Here is a 22,614-nt window from a genome sequence, read left to right as displayed (position 1 = left end):
AGTAGTTTCGGTGATTCGAGTCTACGAACACTGACACGTGATCTGCATATATTATTATTATGATTACATAAGAAATACAATTAATCCTTAATAGCTTTGACATTGCACTAACAGGTTTCGACATTTCCGTGTTGATATCGGATGTCCGGCATTGTCCGTGTTATAATTTCGTTCGTCGTCTATATAGTATTTAAATTTTATAAATATTTATGTAACATACAATGTGTATAACTTCTTTCTTCGTTTCAAATCGTGATCCGAAAATATTGTGTTCATATTGTAAAATTGTTCACTATTCTTCATTAAAATTAAAATGAACAATAAAAGGAAGCATAGAAAAATGCAATCATTTTAAAAGCCATTTAGTTACTAAATATTTTTGGTCCTTCCAGCCGGATCAGCTTATCAATTTCTTTGTTGTGTTCGTTTTTCCTTTGCTCTTAACATTTTTAGTCCTCCGAACCGAATTAATCAACTACCTCTTTTTAGCTTTGTCACCAAAAATTTTAGTCCTTCGAGCCAGATTAATAGTTAAACTATCTTCGTTTCCAGTAGTAACGCGCGACGGCCACCGTCGCCCATAACATGCGCTCGCTGCTAGCGTACTACGCGGACGCGGTGATGGCGGCGGCGCGGGCCGGCTGCGAGTGTCTGCCGCTCGGCGGCGCGGACTGCTGCAGCGGCCGCGGGGACTGCATGAACGGCACCTGCCTCTGCGAGATACGATTCTCGGGGGACAACTGCGACGGGCCGAACATGCCGTACCATGCATGTGAGTACCACAGCCAGCTTTACATCTTCCAGCTTTTTTGGCTGTTAGCGTACTACACGGACAGCTGAAGTGGTCGCGAGAACTGCACGTGCGACGAACCGCCGTGCGTGTGAATGGTTACAAGTATCGTTACCGTTTTTGCTATTTTCTACTTTTAGCTATATGGTTATTGCACGACTCATGATGCGAAGCATCAGAGAGTGCTTTACGATCGAAAAAATTTTTTCGCTTCATTTTTTATTTTTGCTATGCTTCTTTTTATTTTTTAGATTCTTATTAAAACAGCAAATGAGCATACATGTTTTGGACTAATTTACAATGTCTCTTATAATTATAAGTGTCCTCCCCCCTCATGACAGCCTTTTAACCAGAACACTGCGTTAACACCAGGTTTAAGAAATTATCTCTGAGAACTAACTTGGAACAGATTAAAACATACCAGCACACAAAAAAGGTACCATTGTATGCCTTACTCGAAGCACGATGGGCTCTACGACTGATGACTTTTACCACATTTTAATATTTTACCACTTTAAACTGTCTACTTTAACTCTCGGTTCTAGTACACATCTGTCAACCATCCACCTAACCTATCCTCACAATCTTCCACAGCAATCGGCGGCGTGTTCCTGCTAGTCGCGTTCGTGTGCCTCGTCCAGCTGACGATATGTGTGGTGGCGGAGTACCGCCGGCTAAAGGCGCCCACCTTCTTGCGAGCGTGCAAGGTCACCACGCAGAAGGTGCTCTACCTGGTCGCGTTCCTCGCGTCTCTGATAAGGGGTGCTTACTTCGTGTCGCCGGTGAGTTTTTTATTAGAATGAATGAAGGAAACAAAGAAAGTAACAAAGAAAGAAAATAGTTTATTCGGTAACTCATCATTATTGGTAGGAATGAAAGAAAGAAAGGTAGGCTGACGATATGTGTGGTGGCGGAATAACGCCGGCTCAAGGAAGTGGATCGTACTTCGTGTCGCCGGTGACTTGGTTGTTAGGATGAAAGAAAGAAAGTAAGGAAGAGAGAAAATAAGTTTATTTAGGATGAAAAGAAAGAAAGAGAAAGAAAGAAAAAATTAAATATAACAAACTGTTTTAGTTGGGGAAACATAATTATTAGCATAAAAGAAAGAAAGGAAGAGACGCATAAAAAAAATTAAATTATTTTCGGTAACATAACATTGTATTTTTTTATAAGTTTGAAGTAGCGTACAAGCTTGCAGGCAGTCTGGTGATAAGTGGTCACTGTTCACGCCATAAGGAATGAACTCCAGATAGAATTGGAGTCCAACCTGAGGTCGGCCACAGATGTATTGCTACCCTTGAGGGCTAAGTTGAAAACTCTTGTGCAAGTTAAAGGTGGTAGAACCTTTTGTGGTTCGACTCCAGCGGCACCACCGCCACACCTATTTCTTCATAATAACAGCTGTGTTAGGCGCTGCTGTGTTCCGGTTTGAAGGGTGTGGTAAGGGAGACAAACTTTTCCGAAGCCTTCCAGCTTAGTCCTCAGGGGTAGCGGCGCATCTGTGGCAACCTCAGGTAGAAATATCAAATCCTATCTGGAGTTGATTACAGATGTCCATGGGCGGCAGTAGCCACTTACCATCAGGCGGACTGCATGCTCGTCTGCTACTACTATATTATAAAAAAAAATATTTAACAAAAGTTCCGTTTTATATCTGTGGATAATTATTCCAAATTGGAAATTTAATTTAGATTTTCTATCCGCAGTCCGCATTCCGTGAGGGATGGACGACCAGCCTCCTCTCCGCCTACTACCCTCTGCTCTTGTCGGGGTCGTCTCTCATCGTCTGCTTTTGGGCGGAGGTAAGTGGTTACTATCGAATATGTTTGTCTAGAGTTCTAAACAAAAAACCCGCGACGTTGACGTCCTGCGTGGCGGAGCGGTCACCATGGCGGTCTGACGCGCGGAGAGTCCCGGGTTCGTTCCCCGGCGAGACAGATTGAATTTGAATTATTTGTCTCTGTGTATCTCCATTGCACCCACGATACAGGCAGTCCAAGTGGGGAACTGTGAGTGTTGAAAGCGTTTATATAGTTGTAAGACGGGACATAGGATGGGGAGGACAAGACTTATCCACGCGTTATTATCAATTTTATTGGCAGTAAGTATATATGAAATATCTATCAATTGTTAATCAATTCGAGATGGCGTTAATGTAAAGCAGGTTGAAAGATTTCGTATTGAAATCATGAGAATGTCCCATCTATAGCTCGGTGTTATTTAATCTCATATTATTTAATCTTTGCGTTTACACAACACTAGCGAATTAAATGTACTTATAGGAAAAATAGATTTCTAATTATTTAATTATGATTCATAATTACGATTGAACATTGTATTTTTCGTGTATTGTAGCGCCCTCTGTCGAGCTGCATTCAAACTACTACGTTTCATCGATTACCTCTTAACTAATGAATGCTTCATTCTTCCGCTAGGTGCCGCTATGGGTAGCAGTAAAATACAACAATTTATAACTTTAGAGCTTTTTTGTCCTTTTGAACGTATTAATTGGCTTATACGTAGCGAAAAAAAGTACAAAATATAAATAGCCCCTGAAACTTGATGGCGAATAAAAGCGGTCGTCACGATGTTTGGTAATTTGATGTAAAGTGGGTGAGAAGCTAGGTTCTAGGAAGGAACGGAACGGGTTGTCAACCACTGACTAACGACCATTATTAATAGTCAATCTCTCCATTTATTGCTTACCAAAAGGTCGAAATTTGACATGTCTAGTATGAAGAAATTTTGAAATATCCATCTTTGGTAAGCGAAAAAATTATTGTTAAATAATATGTTATTGCCATGTGATATTTAGTTTTATACAAGTCTGAGGCCGACATGCTGCCTACAATATTTTGGTTTGAAAAGTGTGATCTCTGTAATACCTATGCTATGATAATTGCTGATATCTACTAAAATAAACTAAATGTGAACTGCAAATTGTGTTATCAAATTAGGTAATTCTTTTTATTGTATTTGGCACATTAACTTGTTTGTAAAACGATTAATGATTATATAAACTGACCCTTGAACCCGTGGTCAACCAAAATATGACTATGAAAATCTTTATTTGGCGGAACGATAACCGTTTTAATTATATACGCTTTTTATAAATACAAATTAAAGAATGTAATGCTATCTACATTAATATGTACTTACTTGTACCTAGAGATCTTTCGAGAAAAAATGAGTTACTCTTATAGTGCTCCTAAAAAAGATTTATTTTAAATATTCTTGAGAATACCTTCTGAGGAACTACCAGGTTAACTTACAGATAGGCGCTACAGGTGATTAGACCATTAGCTACAATGTTCCAATGATATTACCTGTTGTATGAGTTTATTACTGTTATTGTCCACGTAAAACTCCTAAAGTAAATTAAGTAAGACCTGCTCGCAACAACTTCAGAGCGGACTGGCAGTTTGGCGCGGACTACACCAATATTACCATTAACTTATAGCGTTATAGCTTTTATAAAGTTAGTAGGTATAACAGTATCTACTTCACGAAAATTCACAATCTACTTGTGTGATGCTCGCGGTACACTAAACTTATTCTAGGTAGCTTCGCGAGGAATCATTACTTGTGGGGGAAGCGTTCAGCGCGTACAATGATATCTTAGCCGAGATACCGGGTTATATGAGATTCTTACCGCAGTAAGCAGTGGTAGACTAGTGGTTGAAATATCGCCTCTAAATCGAGGAATCCGAGGTTCGACTCCCAGACACATCAAATTCGGAGGTGTGATTTTTGTATGTGAAGTTTTGTAAAGGAACGTGGGGGGACCCGCATATCCGAGAGATCTGTAAAAAAATGTTCTTATAGTTATTTGAAGACCACATAATACATAGTGTAGCATGAAATAATAATATAATAATAGCATTTTATAAGATTCCACATATAGAACGAACGAACCTTGACAATGATGATGATAAACTGGGACTGACTGGGAGACAGTGCTATTTAGCATTAAGTCCGCCTTTTGTACCACATTTTTTTAATATGGTCAATAAATAGATATAGATAAATAAATAAATAAACCATTTCCTCGGTGCGGTGCCCTACCTCAGCATCACATTTACGTCCGGGAGTTCTCTAAAGTCTCAAAAATGGATAAAGCAGCTCCATGTACTGATTAGTCTGGTAAATGGAGTCTATTACAAGTGGTATAATAAACCATTTTCAATATGACAAAAGTACAGTGGATAATAAAATTTGTACGACCAAACCTCGGTTAATATCACGTTTCGAATAAGTTAAGTGCCAGTTATAATAAATCACGGGTCTTCAATTCTCGGAAATGCACTTACAGGCAGCGCCTCGGTTCGGTATTCGTGTCGTTAAGAAAAATAGAAGGAAGGGAGCGTACTGGTGGGAGCGTATTGATATTATGTATTATGATCTTGTGGTCTGGAGGGTAGGGTGTCCATAACCTGTGTAAGATAACAAAAGTATTGGTAAACAAATAGAATCTAAGGTTCGACCGGGGAGGTATCAAAGCGATACGCATTTCCAGGTGATGCAATGCTTCGCTTCGTTAAAAGGGTGTGGATGCCGGCTGACTGAGATATGACGCCTCATATGAGATGAAGATGGTCGCCACCATCTTAGTGCTTAGGAATGGCAACGAATCTGAGATCGGCTTCAGGCAGAACCTATTATATATGGTGTTAGTCACATTGGGTAATAGTAACTATATACCATACCTCTCAAAGCGGAAGCAGCAACCCTTAACACTGCTGTATGGGCAGATATAGGTGTGGCGGTGGTGTTTACAGAGTCGACCGACAACGAGTTCTACCATTAATATATGCCCCAGGCTTTCCCTAGTTGTTTGTGGATGCCTTCGAATAGCGGTAGTCTATAAGCATGAGAGTATTTTAAGTGTATAGGAAAATATTTATATTTAAAACCTCAATTTTGTTATTTACATCGATAATAAATAAAAGGTGTATTCAACCGATCGTATCACGCGTGTTCTGTTATCATTTTGAAATTCAAGCCGCACACAATTACGCTGTGTTGAAGTTATGTCATTTAAGCGTGAGGTGCAAGCATAATGTTTGTGCGTACCGTAAAGGGCATTCACTTGTCGAAAAGTGATTTTTATACTATTATGGAGGGTAATGTTGTTTTTCGAGCATATGTTTCATTATTTGGGGGATTTCAACATATTATGAGGAATCGTTGAATTGTCGGAATAACATAGGCTATAAAATAAAGGCTTCTAAAATAGGTGTGGTGATGGTGCTCCCCCAGTCCAACCATATTCTACCACCTTTCAAACTTTTGGGATTATAAATAATAATAATGGATCCGTAACATTGTGCTATATCCTAATTTTTTTTTTCCCGAATTTACTTCTAGAATCAACATTCACTCCTTATTAAGTAAATGCAACCAATTGTTGCATTATTAGGAAAAGGAAATATAAAGCAAAATCAAAATCGGAAAAAAACGTACTTATTACAAAAATGTCGGTTGTACCATAACTTTTAAATGTTTTCGTTGAGGAAATAGAAAAATAGGAATTTTTCGTTGAATATGGGTAATAATTTTAGGTTTATTTATTGACGTCCAGTTTGTATTTATCCAATTATAAAATTAACACGGAGTTTTAGAAGATTTATCAGTTCGACGCGTTATATTTTTTAAGTTCATTATTATGCGTGTTTTAACGACGCAAAACAAAAAAAAACCGTTTAAAACATTGTGTCTATTCTCGTGAGGATTAATTTTAGAAACAATTACATCGATTTAGACGAAACGGAAAAGAACTTTCTGGAACATCTATCAAGTTTTGTACGAATTAGTCTTTTACTGCGTAAATATTGAAAAACCATAAACGAGGATGAACTTACGTGAGCAAGCGATTAGTGGAGCGTATGTGATAATGGTGTACAATAATTTGTCCGGGCTTATATGCTAATGCATGGCGATCCCTTTGTCAGTGGCCAGTGCGACTGCTGCCAGCACACACTGCTGCGAGGTCGCGGATCGCGCGCGACTCACACGCAGTTAAATTTGGCACTTCGAACGCGGTGTTCGCTGCCCACGGGTTATTTAAAAAAAAGTAAATTCGCTGTTGGCGCGCTATTACGATGTGACGTTTATTTTTTATTCTACTTTTTTAATTTAGACAATGTAATATAAGTGCATAATATTTTTTATTTGACTTTTTTGGAGTACTTTTTAATTATTTTAAGTGTGAATAATTCTATGATTATATGTGATCTAGATTTAGACAAAACGGACAAACATCGGAGATAATGTGGTACGTAGAGTTGAATGTACTCTTTACAGTTATTTAGTCTAATTACGTATTTAAATTAATTGCTTGTAATGTTATGTTATTTTAATTTACTAAATTTGTAAGTTTTTGCTCTTAAAATGAGTAATATTACTGTTGTATTTTTTGCGTATAAGTAAAAAGTTTTTAAATATTCCATTTTTAAATTAACTTTTGTTAAATAACGGTATTAATTGTACGGTACAATAAATAACAATGTCAGTGTAATCACCTAATAGTTTTTTATTTTTTGGAAATTAAATAATTAATAAAATACAATACAAAATGAGGTGCTGTAAATTCTATGCACAGTCGATGTAACACTTCTTTGGCAATGAAATGTCGCGCTATTTTTCAATTTTAAAGGAGGAGCAGAATTTATGCAGAGTCGAAGGAAAATTTGTTTGGCAATGAATTGTATCGTTATTTTCGATTATTTGCGGTCATTAGCACGCACTATGTAACAAAACAAAGCTTTTCTAGAGTACGTATTTTATATAATAATGAAGTAACGGACGAAGTAGCATGAACTTCACCTGACGATAAGTGGCTACTGCCGGGTGGTGCATTTGTAATCAACGTCAGATAATATTAAAGTCATGCCTGAGGTCGGCCACAGATGCGTCGCTATACCCTGAGGTCTAACTTGAACGCCTCCGATAAGTATTCCTCCCTTACCACGCCCTTAAAACTTCTAAGTATTAAGGGATGGAAAAGGAAATACATAAAAGTCGGTTTAGCGCTAGTCGAATTTTTTCATTAACGATTATTATTAATATTTTAACGCCACGGTTTATTAGTGTTTTGTTGTTCCAAAAAATATCCGTTCGTGAATTTTAGTTTGAGTTAAATCGCACTGCTGGATTTTATTATTTTTTTTACAATTTTATTGCGCAATCATAATTCAAAAATGACGTATTGAGGATGTGCAATAAATAAGGAAAACACATCTTTTATTGAAGGGATCCCTTCATTATTTATCTTTTATTTATTTCCTTAATTATATCTGCTACTTAATAATGTACTTTAGTAATATATACCTTGTTGAGTCTTCATATAGTATGAAAAATATCTAGATAATTTGGGCACTAAAGTGTATCTGCCTCAATCAATCATAAACTAAAATAAATAAGGGATGTAAATATTCGTCTAATAAAGCGTTTTTTAAATAAAGTAGTAGCAATCGTGCATGGATTCCCAATTTAGTCCTGTAATTAATGTAAGGTAGGATCGGTAGGGCCTATCTTACGTCGGTTATAGTTGTTATGTTGCCTCTGTGGCTTAAGTGGGGATTGCCTCGGATTAACCTAACACCCGTCAAACCAAAACATAGCAGCGTTGGTACCACTTGTCGAGGAAGGAATAGGTGTGACCATGGTAAAGGGTTCTACCACCTCTAAACGTATGACGTCAAACACGAAACAAATTTGTTATAACACGTTTTTACGGTGTAACAAATTGAAATAGGCGTTTTTTAGTTAACCAAATTCCGTTGCTGAATTGATCATGCGATTGTTCACGGTTCCTCGCGTTTTATGGGCAGTCGGATCCGAGAGTCCAAAAGTCTACCGCTATCCGTCATACGAAGTTTTAAATTTTGTTTCAACATTTTAATGCCTTGAATTGGGCTGGGTCTGTTTTCAGATGTTTGAAAATTAGCTTATATTGTATTTTTAACCACGCTTTTATTAACTTGACCTGTATGTATGTATGTAACGGAATCACAGAACTCGATTTTTTTACCCACTTTGAACGATCCGATTAATCTAAAATATTGAACAATTATCATAATTTAATAATTTTATTCCATTCTCCTCATCAGGATCGTCGGGAATCAGGATTAACGATTTTCCTTGTGCGATTTTAGCGTGGTTTTTAGTTTTTAAGCTATAATTATTTATAGTGTAGGAATAGCAAACGACCACATGGTCTATCTGATGGTAAGTGACTATTGCCCCCAACCCTTTGTAATCAGTTATTTCTTTTTGTATTTCATTGTAAATGAAACTCTCTTTTGTATGAGAATCTGAAGGTGGTAGAACCCTTTGTGGTTCGTATCCGGCGGCACCACCGCCACACCTATTTCTGCTTAATAACATCAGTGTTAAGCGCTGCTGTGTTCCGTTTTGAAGGGTGTGGTAAGGGAGACATACTTTTCCGAGGCATTCCAGCTTAGTCCTCAGGGGTAGCAGCGCATCTGTGGCCGACCTCAGGTAGGTATATCTAATCCTATCTGGGGTTGATTACAGATGTCCATGGGCGGCAGTAGCTACTTACCATCAGGTGGACTGCATGCTCGTCTGCTACTCTTATATTATAAAAAAAAAGAATAAAAATCTTTAAACCTAACCCTAGATAAAATTTGAGTTACTTATTCTGTTTATTCTTATTATATTGTTTGTTTCGTTAGTCATAGATTAGTAAAGATTACTCACTCCTAACAAGAAAATGTACTCAGTTTTAAGAATTGAAATAGTTGCGTAAAAAAGTTTTGCCACGTCTCCGTGCTAAAATGTCCCTAAAATATTTGAAATAATTATTTATTTACTACGTAAATTACGCAGTATTCGTTATTTATTCGTAAATTTTCTTCAAAAGAAGAACTTACTATAATAAGCCGTTTGTGGCTTCATTCAATTTCAAGGCGGCGAAGTATCTTTACTAATCTATGGTGGAAGTAAACATGGTAGTTAACTATGGTGGTAGTGAACGTGTAATTAATTTTTATGTCTACACAACGTCACGGACACTGAAAAAGTGTAAAAACATGTTATTGTTTAAAACATTTCCGTAAATTATTGTTGCGTTTGGTAAAAAATAAAAAAAGAATACAGCTGTATACGAAATATAAGAATAACATTTTTATTTAATTAAATTTTGTGTTTTACGTATATTTTCGGTGGATCAAAGTATAAGGTGTAGGTATCCGTCATTGTCTTAAATGGTAGGTTATACCCCATAGCGTGAAGGGCAAGGTCTCAAGAATTAAAAAGGCACAGTACCTACTGTGTTTACTACCTATCTAAATACATATAATAATATTTAAAGTTTTAAATGTGTAATACATTTCTTAATATTAATAAAAAATATTAATAAATTATAAAGATATTATACATTAAAAAATACCTTATATTTTTTAATATTATGTACCGTTATGTGTTTAATCTATATGCATAAATCTTTAAAACGGCTGGTTTCCATTTAAGTAGTTTGCAGTTTTGGAATTTTAAAGCGGTGACAAGGATACCGTGTAATTTTACTCTTAACATTAGCATTAAAATGAGATGTTTGCGCAGTTAACACGGAACAGAAACGGTTTAATTTCAATCTGAAAATAATTATACATAAATCGTCATAGTTTTCCTATGTCATAGTTTCTCAACCTGGGGGCGACCCCCGAGATTTTTTATTACAAGGGGACGTGATGTGTTCAAAAATTATGATCTGTGTATAAGAGGCATTGGTTTTAATCAATAATGTCAATAGTATAAATAAAGTATTGATGACGTATTGTTTTTTTTTAGTTTTTACTGCAGGGGTCGCAATGCGTTTTACTTAACTTTTGGGTTTATCGTGAATAATCAAGAATAGTTGAGGAACCATACCTTAAGCAGTCCGTCTGACGTTGCCAGTTTGCCTTGGAATTCCGAGCCCTTAAAGGTAGGATCGGAAATGCAATTACAGAACAATAGTTGGATATTGATGCCAACTGCAATCTTACTAGCCAACGAATATGCTACGTTTTATGCGATGAACAATGAAATTACGTTATTAGTTTCGTAGGTAGAATTTGTTGACATCACCGCCACATTATTTTTTTACACACTAAATACGTTTGAAGGGTTGTTTTGTAAGGGAGAAATACGCGAGGCATTTCAAACATAATCTACCAGGATAGAATTATACTTGTGGCTGAAGTAAATAGTTCTATTGGAGATTGACTACAAAAGTCCATAAGTGACAATTACCACGTACCATCAGGTGGACCGCATGCCAACAACAAAAATATATATTGAGAATGATAATGAAGAAGAATAAAGAGGGAGTGTCTATGCGCATGTTAACACAATGTATATAATATTTATATTATTGTTATAGTACGATGTAACGAAAATTATATCTATATATGTATAATTGGCGTATCAAATCATTATGATGCTTATCAGCAAAGGCGACTTAATGTCCATATATGTTTGAATTGTGGATACGAGACTTTCCTTAGGCTAGGGTTATATGTGTTCACCATCCACCATCAACCACCATAACACCTACCTTGTTGTACCTTACACTAGCAGTGTTAGGCGTACCTTTTTTTATAATATAGGAGTAGCAGACGAGCATGCAGTCTACCTAATGGCGCTTCCCCTGGGGACTAAGCTGAAACGCCTCAGAAAAGTATGTTTTCTTTACCATACCTATCAAACCTCAACAGCAGCGCTTAACGCTGCTGTTATGAGGCAGAAATAGGTATGGCGGTGGTGCCGTCGCAGTCGAACCACAAAGGGCTTTACCAGCTTCAAAACCTGTTCCTATTGGGCAAAGAGAATCGTATCATTTAAATTTTCGTATTTATTTGGGGATGTCTGTTTTTTCATATCAATTCTGTACCATATCAAAATTGTCATTCCGCGTATCATATTTCCGACAGTTCTGTGTCCTCTCTCAAATTAACGTGTTGGAAGGACATATGTGGGACCGGCTTTACAGAACGTAACATATTTACATGTGACCGTTTTATGTCAGAATTAATAACTGTATGAGGATAATAACTTTATTTTTCATCTAGGTTTACTTCTACGTTGTATGTGTGATATTTTAATTGCGTAGATTTTTATGCACTTCATATTGTGCAAAACATCATAGTGTATAATGTGTGTAGAAATTGTATGTATTTAAACGTCAGGCGGTCTGGATGTATGACCGTGAGTGGCTGAACATACGCGCTTTTGAGCTTCAGTTCACGTTAAGCTGTCAGTCTTTGTTGTTATATTATTGGATGATATGTAATCGGTGGTCGTCGCAATATTTTACTAATTAATTCATTGAAGCAGCGTAAAAGATAATCCTAAGAGATTAGAGCTATGGGTCAAGTCCTCCCATTTTTACGGGTTCAATCGATTCCCAACAGTGGGACATAAGAGGGCAATTGAATCCCAAACAACGAGCATTGTTCAATTATGTCCACGATTGTTACTTTTAATTTTATTGTTGTACACGTGTCTAATTATTGCGTGCCGTATGTGTCTTTGTGGCTCATCACAATGAATATCCTGGCATCATGCGATCATTTCATTAGCTTTTGTTGTGTGTGTGGACGTTGCTAATATGTCATTGTTAAACTCATCAGACAGGTATGTGCAAATTAGTAGATATTGGTTCCTTTTACAATCTTTTTAAATATTTTTGTTAAGAAATTGTTAAAGAAAAACAAGCATATACTCAAGAAAAGTTTAAGTCCATATTGTGTTCAAGCATTTCCTCAAGAATATTTTGAGTCTAAGTTTTATTGTATTTAAGAAATGGAATGGAATAAGTAATAAGTTCATAGTCGCCCGTCTTCATCTATGTCTAATTGTCTAACCTCACACAGCACTCGGGTTCTACCTGAAGCAGACGACAGGTCCCCCCCCCCCTTCCTAAATACTAAGATGGTCGCCTCGTTACATGTAATTCAACCGCCGTCCCTTCCACCCTTATACCAAAACGTTAGAATTGCTTCACTCTAGAATAAGTGTGGCGCTGGTACCTACCCGGTCAAAACATACTGGTTCCAGCACCATTAGAGCTGGATATAAATTCTGAAATTTTAATAGTCTAAGAAATTACAGTATTTTCCAAGTCATAAAGTTTGAATAGAGGTCGCTGAGGTGTCATAAGTTCGTTGGTTGCACTCATTTTTCAAAACAAGTCGTTAAATACTGTAAACAGTAACCGGATTCGGCGAAACAACCAGATGTGAGATAACACTGATTTTGCTATTTATTTAAGCGTTTGTGGTTTTGGCTTTGCTATTTTTTAACGTTTGTCTAAGTCAGGGTTTCTCAAAGTGTGTAGTACTCGTACCCCTCGGGGGTCTAGACGAAAATTTATGTAGTAACGGATAGTTAGCTAACCAAATCAAAGCACTACTCTATAAAGTAAAATAGCAATTTGTAGTTTTTCTAGTTTTATTCAAATGAGAGAATATCGGATACAAGCATAGATACGTGGATGCAAGTGACAGCTCAAAAATGACAGATAAAAACGAGACAATAAGAATCGTCCAAAAAGTATGTCTATATTTCAACACTCTGTACTAAGCTATACTCTATACCATTACTTTTGCAATTTTTTTCTATAATTAAGAAAAAATACTTGTATTGTTCTATTTTTTGTTTAATTTAATTTAATTTAAATGTTGTTTGCGATTAATTCAAATTTCATAGGGGGCGAAGCTAAGAGTTTGAGAAACCCTGGTTCATCTGACTCAATTTTGTGTCAATTTTACCTTTATACTAGCGTTCCGCGTTTGTATGTTTAAACATACTCTAACACTATCCTCCACTCATCCCACGTAAAAAATCCCTATGACATTTTCATTGACCTTCCGGATAAGTATATGACGGCGACCACTCGCGATCACATAGAGATTAGCTGCATCTCTGGTTCTAGACCACATAAAATAGAATACAGTAGCACTGTATACCAAATTATCTTATACATAATGTATATAAAATTCCCATGTCACAATGTTAGTTACCATACTCTTCCGAAACGGGTTTACCGTTTTTCACCAAATTTTATATGCATATTCAGTAGGTCTAAGAATCGGCTACTATCTATTTTTCATACCCCTAAGTGATAAGGGTTGTTCACCTTTAACATTTTTTTATTTATATGGCAACACAACGTTTGCCGTGTCAGCTAGTGTACCTATAATACTGAAATTGACGAAACTTGAACCTAATAACTAAAATCCTAATAACTTATGTACATCAATCTTTACTCTTTATTTATATCTCTGAAAATACAGGAAATTCTATTGCGGAAATACTGATCTAATTTAAGTTATGATACAGAATTCACAGAAAATGTTTACTCGAAGATGACGATAATTTCCTATGAATATACTGTTAGATTTCTTATTAAAGTGGGGGAGACCCGTGACCAATTGGGTACTTGACAGTTATAACAATAAAATATGAAATATGTTGGATATGATAGCTTATAAGTAAACATAAATTATGCAGTATTTCATTTATTTTTTAATACGTTCTAAGTATTTTAATTTTTAAAAAGAAATTTTCGATTTTTTATCTGTGGATTTTAAATCCCAAAACGGCGACAGTGCTGCCTCAAATGTCATGTGACGTCACTACATCGAAACCAAACAAGACAAATAATAATTAAATCCTTTGCTGTTAGAGTTGGTTGTATTTATAATATGTTGTGAACCGAAATGAAGCCATACTATATTAAAGCTGATAGCGTGAACCTGCTTAAAGAATCTCCATATATGCAGTGCAATAAATCAAAATGGATACAAAAACTTCCGTGAGATAACCTATGGAAATATCAAATAAACAACGTAAGTAAAACATTATTTATATTTACATTTAATCATATCGGACAATTAAAACATTTCTTAACTGACTTCAGACAGAAGAAAGGTTGTCTTCAAGTGATTATTAAGATTTTTTTAAATATACTTATATTCTTATGTGAACTGTTTTAAGGTTATTAATTGGTTATATTTATATTTACAGATCTTCCCGACAATCGTATAGTGACGACGTTATAGAGTATGTGCAGTTTAAGAGGAAGGCAAGTTTGTGTTTCATGAAAAGTAAAAGTTGTCCTGAACACAAGGTACATCAATGAAAATGAAAATGTGATGACTGTCCTGCCTAGAAGAAGTGAGGAGCCAAAAGTTTTGAAAGTGGGCACCAGTCTGAAATACATAAAGTAAAGTACACGGGAAATAGTACTTCTTTACTTGCGTAACCTACCCAACAAGATGAACGAAAGAAAAGTGACCATACAGTTCCTATTATTGCATTGCAATTTAATTCTGAAAATGACAGTGATAAAAATATATATCCATTTGTTACGGAAAATAATTTTAGTAATGAAGAAAAGCAGACACGCAAGCAGCACAAAAATTTAGCTTAGGTATTCTGTAGTAATTATTGTAACTGTAACATATGATAAATATATACAAAAGTTCTACTGTGTGTACTCACTAATAGAACCATATAAACCAAATAAACAAAGAAATCGGTTAATAAAATACTAATATTAGCAAATCATGTATTTTTAATTATACAGTCCTATAAGTTAATCAGTGCACATGCACAAGCAATAATAACACAGTCATGAAATATTTTAATTGTGTCCTATTAATTACAGAATGGGCCCTTAAAATAGAATTCTCATAGACGTCTTATAATTATATTCTTATCATAGACATCTATATATTATATTAAATATATGAATACTTCCACTTGCTGTTTTGTTTTGATTACGTCCCGTTCCAATGATTTGGAATTGACGAATCACTCGAGAGTTACTCAATTTATTCCTTTTTCTCAATAATACTTCTCTTACATAAATAGTATAAAATGTCATTGCTTGCAAACAGAGGATTTAAACATATAAGAATCTGCAAGTTCTTTAACGTTTATGAGATTTGGGTTTAGGAACTTGTATAAGCAAATTTGTTAGGATATTTAGCGATCGTACTTGTACACATCGTCACTGCACACGCCTTGTAATTTGACATTCTTGCATTTGTTCTAATAAAAGTTAAATAATTCCCAAGATTTCCCCTGAAGTATGTGTAGCGTCGAAGTTTATTTCTATATTTTCAATGTGTTGACGTCACGCTACGAAATGACACTTGACCGCCTGTTTTGGCGTAACGTTCCGTTTACCGTAATAAAAATATGTTTTTTATTAATAAATAGCCCTTTTTTCGAAAAAATGATCAATGAAAGGCATATATAATACGTATATGAATTCATTAAAACAGTTTCCCAAAAAGTGTCAAGTAGCCAATTGTAGATCTTATGTGTTAAATAAGGAAAGATAGATACTTGTACTTAGGTATTTTTTCAAATGTGTATTTTACATTTTTCATAAAGTTCACGCGTTTTCCGATTACCTATTATTTCTCAATAGTTATTATTAGTCACACTGAAACGTGTTGTGCATGGATCATGCATGTCGTTAATGGTGTATAGTCAGCACCAAACTGCTTGTTCGTTCTGAAGTTGTTGCGAGCAGGCGTAGTCATACAATTTGCTATGACGACGAGATTCATTTCTATATTCAGAGCGGACTAGCAGTTTTACGTGGACTATATAAAGTTAAGCAACATACGCACTTCCGTGTTTTATAGGGTATGTTAAGTCCTTGGTCCCGTTTGTTATCATTGGATAGCAGTCGCTAAACCATATCAGAGGCGTTTTGGGTGGTTTGAAAACATTCGACACGTACCGCGTATGTATACGGTCTCTGCGAATAAAATCTTTTTAATGAATCTATGTAATTTGGCTTACCATCTTGCATATCACGGAACATACAAGAGTACAACTAAATTCTGATATCTATTCCATCCACTTGTGTACTATAAATAATACAACACATTTGGACAGCACCCGTGGGTATCTATTTCTATTTCTTCTGTTATTAATAACAGCAGTGTTAAGCGCTGCTGTGTTCTACCTTGAAGAGTATGGTAAGGGAGACAGGCTTCTTCGAGACATTCAAACTTAGCCCTTAGGAATACCAACGCATCTACGGCCAACCTAACGTAGGAATTTAATCTTATCTAGGGTAGATTACATACCTATGCGCGGCAGTAACCACTTACCATCGGATGGACTGCATTTTTTTAAATATTAAACATAGATATTATTAAAAAAAAACTAATTGTAGTGCGTGGTATATGCCAAATTTAATCATTTATGTACATATGTGAGTACATGTTACGTACATGTACAAATAAAACTGAGATTTCTCTTTGTGTCAAACATTAGAATAAAAATATTTATTTCGCACATCGTCATGCGTAGACGAAGTAAAACATCGGTAAAGTTTCGTCACGGCATTTGATTTCGCAATGCGTTTTATGGCTAATTAAAAGAGTAATCCACCTTGTCTTTTTGTAGTTCACGCGAACTTTAGTAAAATGTAAATTAAAAGATGGACGTTCAACTAGAATTGATTTAACGATGTAACTGTGAAATGGATTATAAAAAATAAAAAATACAGTTTTTTTTTGCATCTGCATACATCCTTTGTGGGAAGGAAGGTTTTACATAGTGCATAGTTTAAAATATATACCATCATACATATTAGTAGCGGAATGTTGCGAAGTAGTTTTAATTTTAACTCTATAGATGGGTTATTTTTATGTCCAAAAGCTAGTACAGTTAGCATATTCTGAAAGAATTGTATAAGCATTAAAAAACCAATTTGAGTTCAAAATATTTGTCATTTTTTGACCGACTGCGGGGGGTAATGGTTTTTGAGCGTATGTTTGTGTGTGTTTTAGTATTTCCAGCAGCCCGAACAATTTGACGGATATTATGAAGTGTCGTTGGAGTCGTCTAAATTGTGGCAGGGATAGGCTATATTCTTTTAGTAGTGAGTTTTCTCTAATAATTTATAATCATTCCCTAGTTGAGTAGAATTTGACATTTTAGGGAAGCAAAAATTGACAAATTTTGAACTTTAGTAGGCAAAAATTACATAGATTTATTTTAAGAAAAGGGCTTTAGTCAACAAAAGGGAAGTGTTACTCGCTTAGGTTTAGGGTCAACACATATTTTGAAATGTTTAGTTATCTAAATAATTGTTAATACGGGTATGTCCATAACATTGGTAGAGGTCTTATGCAAATGTTAAGGTCAGCGAATACGTATGTAACTGTGTAATCTAGGAGGCTTGTAGTAAAAGCTTAGTGACTATTTTCAATGTATAGTTGGTCTATAAATTTAGGGTGGAGACTTTCGTGGTCCAGAGTAGTATTATACCTGTTTCTGCCTTTTAATAATAATGTTAAGCGCTGCTGTATCCTGGTGTAAGGGGTAAGGCAGATACACATATTCGAGGCGTTTCAAGTGAATCCTCGTAAGTACGTGAAATTATATTACATTATTCTATCTCTGTGTCTGTGCCTGTAGCATCCAATATATTGCTATGTTTAGTATGGATGTAGCAATTTGTCAAAAACCGTATTGAAAATATCAAAAAAATCACATATAAATATGTACCATGTAACACATACATAGTAAAGTTGATCGATACTATTAATTACATCTGTTTAATTAATTCTATATTTACATACTAGTTCTTTGACCCTGAGTTGAACCCTTCACATGCCAGATTTTGATTTTACCTCGATCGGTCTACATTATAGTATTAGTTGTTGGTGAAGTGATCTTTTTGACGTTTTATTGACCCTAACGAGGTCACTGTGACATTGGAACTGGACTAGATTCTGATGACGTAAGGGTGTGTAAATGACATACAGTGTTTGAATGTGTGCAGGGCCAGATTTTTCAGACGGGGAAGAGATGGGGCCCCACAATACTAATAAAACAAAGATCCAAATTTTCCACGGGTCAGCAACATTTACGTTTTTTTTAAGAAGTTGTAGTTTGTAGAAGCCTCTGTTGTTCGACTTCGGTGGTATCACCGTCACACCTATTTCTGTATTAACAGCAGCGTTAAGCGCTGTTGTGGTCTGGTTCGAAAGATTTGGTAAGGGGGACATACTTTTCCGAAGCATTCCAGCTTATTCCTCAGGAGTAGCGGCGCATTTGCGGCCGACCTAAAGTGGGAATCCAGTCTTAGGGTTGACTGCAGATATCCATGGGCGGCAGTAGCTATTTAACATCAGGAGGATTGAATACTCATCTGCTATTTCAATATTATATGTAGCTGTGGTCTCGATGACATGACTAACTACACATAACAATGGAATCATAAGCCAACATTTATTACCACCATTGAATATCAAACGAACGGTTTTATTTCCGTCGTTTTATTTTTTCTTACGATAACGTTATGATTTTCAATCAACTTTTATTTCGTTGAAGCAATTACTGGCCATTTTAATGGCGTACTGTGACGAATTTAATCGAACCTTGTATTTTGTTTCCATAAAGATTGGAAACCAAAATGACCTCTTGTGTGTGAGAAATATAAGTCGTCTTGTTTTTTTTTTTTTTTTTTATAAAATCTATGTAGCGATGCATGCAGTCCACCTTAGTAAGTAGCCACTGCTGCTCATGGACATCTGTAATCTCCAGATAGCATTGGAGTCCTACTTGATGTCGGCTACAAATGCGTTAGTACATCTGAGGACTAATTGGAATGCCTCGTATAATAAAATTGAGCAATTGATGTTTCGCAACATCCGAACACTAAGTTGGAACCAAATCTTTTTATAGTAGTAACAGACGATCACACGGTCCACTTGATGGTAAGTGGCTACTGCCGCCCATGGACATCTGTAATCAATCCCAGATAAGATTAGATATTCCTAACTGAGGTCGGCCACAGATGGGCCGCTACCCTAGAGGACTAAGCTGGAACGCCTCGGAAAAGTATGTTTCTTACCACACCCTTCAAACCAGAATATAGCAGCGCTTAACACTGCTGTATTAGGTACAAAAAGGCGTGGAGGTAGTGATCCCGGACACGAGCCACAAAGAGTTGGCTAATCTTCAAATATTTACAACCGTTACGAGATGTTCATCCTTTATTAAAACAATTTACATAAGCCTTTGGAATTTTGTTTTTTGGAAGAGGCTTTTTAATTGTTTTAGTGCTGTTTGATAATTTTTTGAGAACAGGTTTTGACATAAACTTGTTAGTTTGATTATTTTATTTTCGCACTTGATTATTACACAATTATGCGTGGTTATTTATTGACTTAATTGTTATGTTTTACATAAGGTGCTATTTTTGTATATTTTTTTGTAACATATATTTCCTGTATAGGAATGGTAGGTAATAAAAATATATAACAGCAGCGCCCATCATTTCTGTTTTAGACAGGAATAGGTGTGGTGGCGTTGCCGCAGTCGAACCACGGAGGTTTTTTACCACCTTCAACAATGAAATAATTAAATTTAACCTCCATTTACAAGGTTGAAGGTGAAGGTGGTAGAACCCTTTGTGGTTCGACTCATAACAGCAGTATTAGGCGCTGCTGTGTTCCGGTTTGAAGGGTGTGGTAAGGGAGACAGACTTTTCTGAGGCGTTCCAGCTTAGTCCTCGGGTAGCGGCGCATCTGTGGCCGACCTCAGGTAGGAATATCTTATCTTATCTGGGGTTGATTACAGATGTCCATGGGCGGCAGTAGCCACTTACCATCAGGTGGACCGCATGCTCGTCTGCTACTCTTACATTATTAAAAAAAACTCTAATGGACAGTTACCTCCTATTAACTTATGCTGTTAATAATAACAAATTTAACTGTTACTAATAACCAATTTTTGTCTAACATACATCGAAACTTGACGACTCCTAATTGACGCTAATTGCCAAATTACGATCTTTAGTAGGCAAATATTGGATAGATTGATTATTAAAAAGAGAAGCTAGTTAGTAATTTTGGCAACCCAAATAGGGACATTGACTCTTTGAACGGTCGGCATAATGACAACGTAGAAGGGATAATAATATGTCAATACGAATTGTTTGTTCTACAAATGACTGCGTTCTTTCTTCTGCTTGAGACTACAAATATGCATTATGGGTTCATCAGTTTACGTATTGTTGTTCGTCCATATTATATCTCTTTAACTTTTATGTTATCAAAAGGTTTAATACTTACATAGGACCATAGGACTATATAGAGGACATTGTCAAGAATTTCATAAAAAAAACTTTCATTCCGCTTTACGCTGACACCATCTGATTTGATTGACGCTTTATATTATAATTGTTTTCTTTTTGTTATAAGTGCCGTATATACTTTTGATTTGAAATTAATAATGAGCTGTTATTATAATATTACAAACAGACACTTAAATTTTAATGAATGGAATATTAGATTAATTTATTTTCCGAGGAATCAATTTACTGTTTTTCTAAATTTTTTTTTTTTAAATAAGTAACCCTATGTAGTACATCGTTTTAACTCAACGTTCTCTTGTCCCCAGGTGTTCCACCTCCGCGACATCCGCTGGGAGCGCCCGCGGTTCCTGTCCAAGTCGTTCCTGGCGTTCGTGACCTTCAACATCATCAGCTACTCGCTGCTCGCCGCCGAGGTGTTCACCAACAACGTCGCCGATACCCTGCCAAAGTCCACGGTGAGATTTTTTATAATATAGGAGTGGCAGCGTGCGGTCCATCTGATGGTAAGTGGCTACTGCCGCTCATGAATACGAATAAGATTAGATGCCTATTTATTTGTTTTTATCTGAGGGAGGCCACAGATAAAAACAAATTGTTGAGGAGTAAGTTGGAAACTGACTCGAACTGTTGGAAACTGTTTTCAAGATACTCCCGGGACGTAACTTGGCAAATCTTGTATAAATTTGTACCAAATTGTACCTTATTTCAATAAGCATTGAGTCAAAAACGGATACCTCTAATCAAACCCCAACAAGGTTGGAATCCTAGCTGAGGTCGATGACGGATGCGTTGCTACCGCTGAGGAGTAAGTTGGAAAGCGTCGTAAATACGTTTCTACCCCTGATACCCATACCCTTCATACCAGAACATAGCAGTACTTAACACTGTAGCTAAACCACAAAGGGCTCTACCGCGTTTAAATAGGTGACGTCACAAAACATTTGAACCAAATAGCCTTGTACGTCTGAACATCGTAATAAAATGGATCTACGATACGTTTGTCCGGCCACAAATGTAGTTCAGTTAATCAACGTGGGTGTCATTAAACGGCACCCACGCTTTACGCCGTGTCGTGTTTAAGTTTAAATTTGTTTAGTCCGATCTGGGAGAACGTTTCTGGGTTTTTTAGTAAACACTTTTATTTGAGGGATAATATTGGTTTGATATCGATTAGTGGTTTAAAAACTGGATTTTAATTAAAATCTTAATATTTTAAACTTGAACTTAGGGTAAGACGATTATTTCGTGAAATTGGCCAAGAATTGGTATGTATGATACCATCAGGTCGCCGCCTATGGAGATCTATAAGGTAATCTAACTAGGAACAGGTTCCAATTTATGGATACACAGCTATTTCGCCAGCTACCTATCGAAACAAAACATATTGAAACATGTGACACGTATCATATCTGGCGACGTTTTGGCAACGTCGCCAATTTAGTACCTGTTAAATATGTTTGATTTGGATACGTCATGGCGTCCGTGGAATAGGGGGTTAGTTCAAGTCTAGATTAATTTACAATATGCTTGTTTGCAGATCTCGTACCAGCACATCTTCTACGGCTGCTACGCCGTGCTGCTGTTCATCGTGGTCATCTTCTTCCTCATCTACGGCGTCGAAGTTTACTTCAAGGTAAGTTTTGCTTGGTGTGTTCTGTTATTTGTCAGTTGTTATTAGTTC

At 36.1% G+C, this 22,614-nt stretch overlaps 1 protein-coding gene across 6 annotated transcripts in view; it reads left to right on the top strand.

Annotated features, from left to right (window-relative positions):
• LOC140756619 (uncharacterized) overlaps window positions 1–22,614 on the top strand; it is a 79,381-nt gene that overhangs the window by 37,073 nt on the left and 19,694 nt on the right. For 3 of the 6 annotated variants that reach the window (XM_073092160.1, XM_073092162.1, XM_073092161.1), the window contains exons 2-6: window positions 553–772; window positions 1,385–1,572; window positions 2,497–2,592; window positions 21,239–21,388; window positions 22,471–22,566. In XM_073092160.1, coding sequence (XP_072948261.1) covers window positions 586–772; window positions 1,385–1,572; window positions 2,497–2,592; window positions 21,239–21,388; window positions 22,471–22,566 — 717 coding nt within the window. In that variant the 5' untranslated portion in view covers window positions 553–585. Of the gene's footprint in view, window positions 1–552; window positions 773–1,384; window positions 1,573–1,675; window positions 1,748–2,496; window positions 2,593–21,238; window positions 21,389–22,470; window positions 22,567–22,614 lie in introns of those variants that run through there. The other 3 variants (XM_073092164.1, XM_073092163.1, XM_073092165.1) reach the window with 2 other exon arrangements.

Source organism: Epargyreus clarus, unplaced genomic scaffold (assembly GCF_041222505.1).
Source record: "Epargyreus clarus isolate Ecla_fem2 unplaced genomic scaffold, WU_Ecla_fem_2.2 ptg000035l, whole genome shotgun sequence".
Classification (NCBI taxonomy): Eukaryota; Metazoa; Arthropoda; class Insecta; order Lepidoptera; family Hesperiidae; genus Epargyreus; species Epargyreus clarus.
The sequence above is the reverse complement of the archived record's forward strand: the minus strand, read 5'-3'. Positions and strand labels throughout refer to the sequence as shown.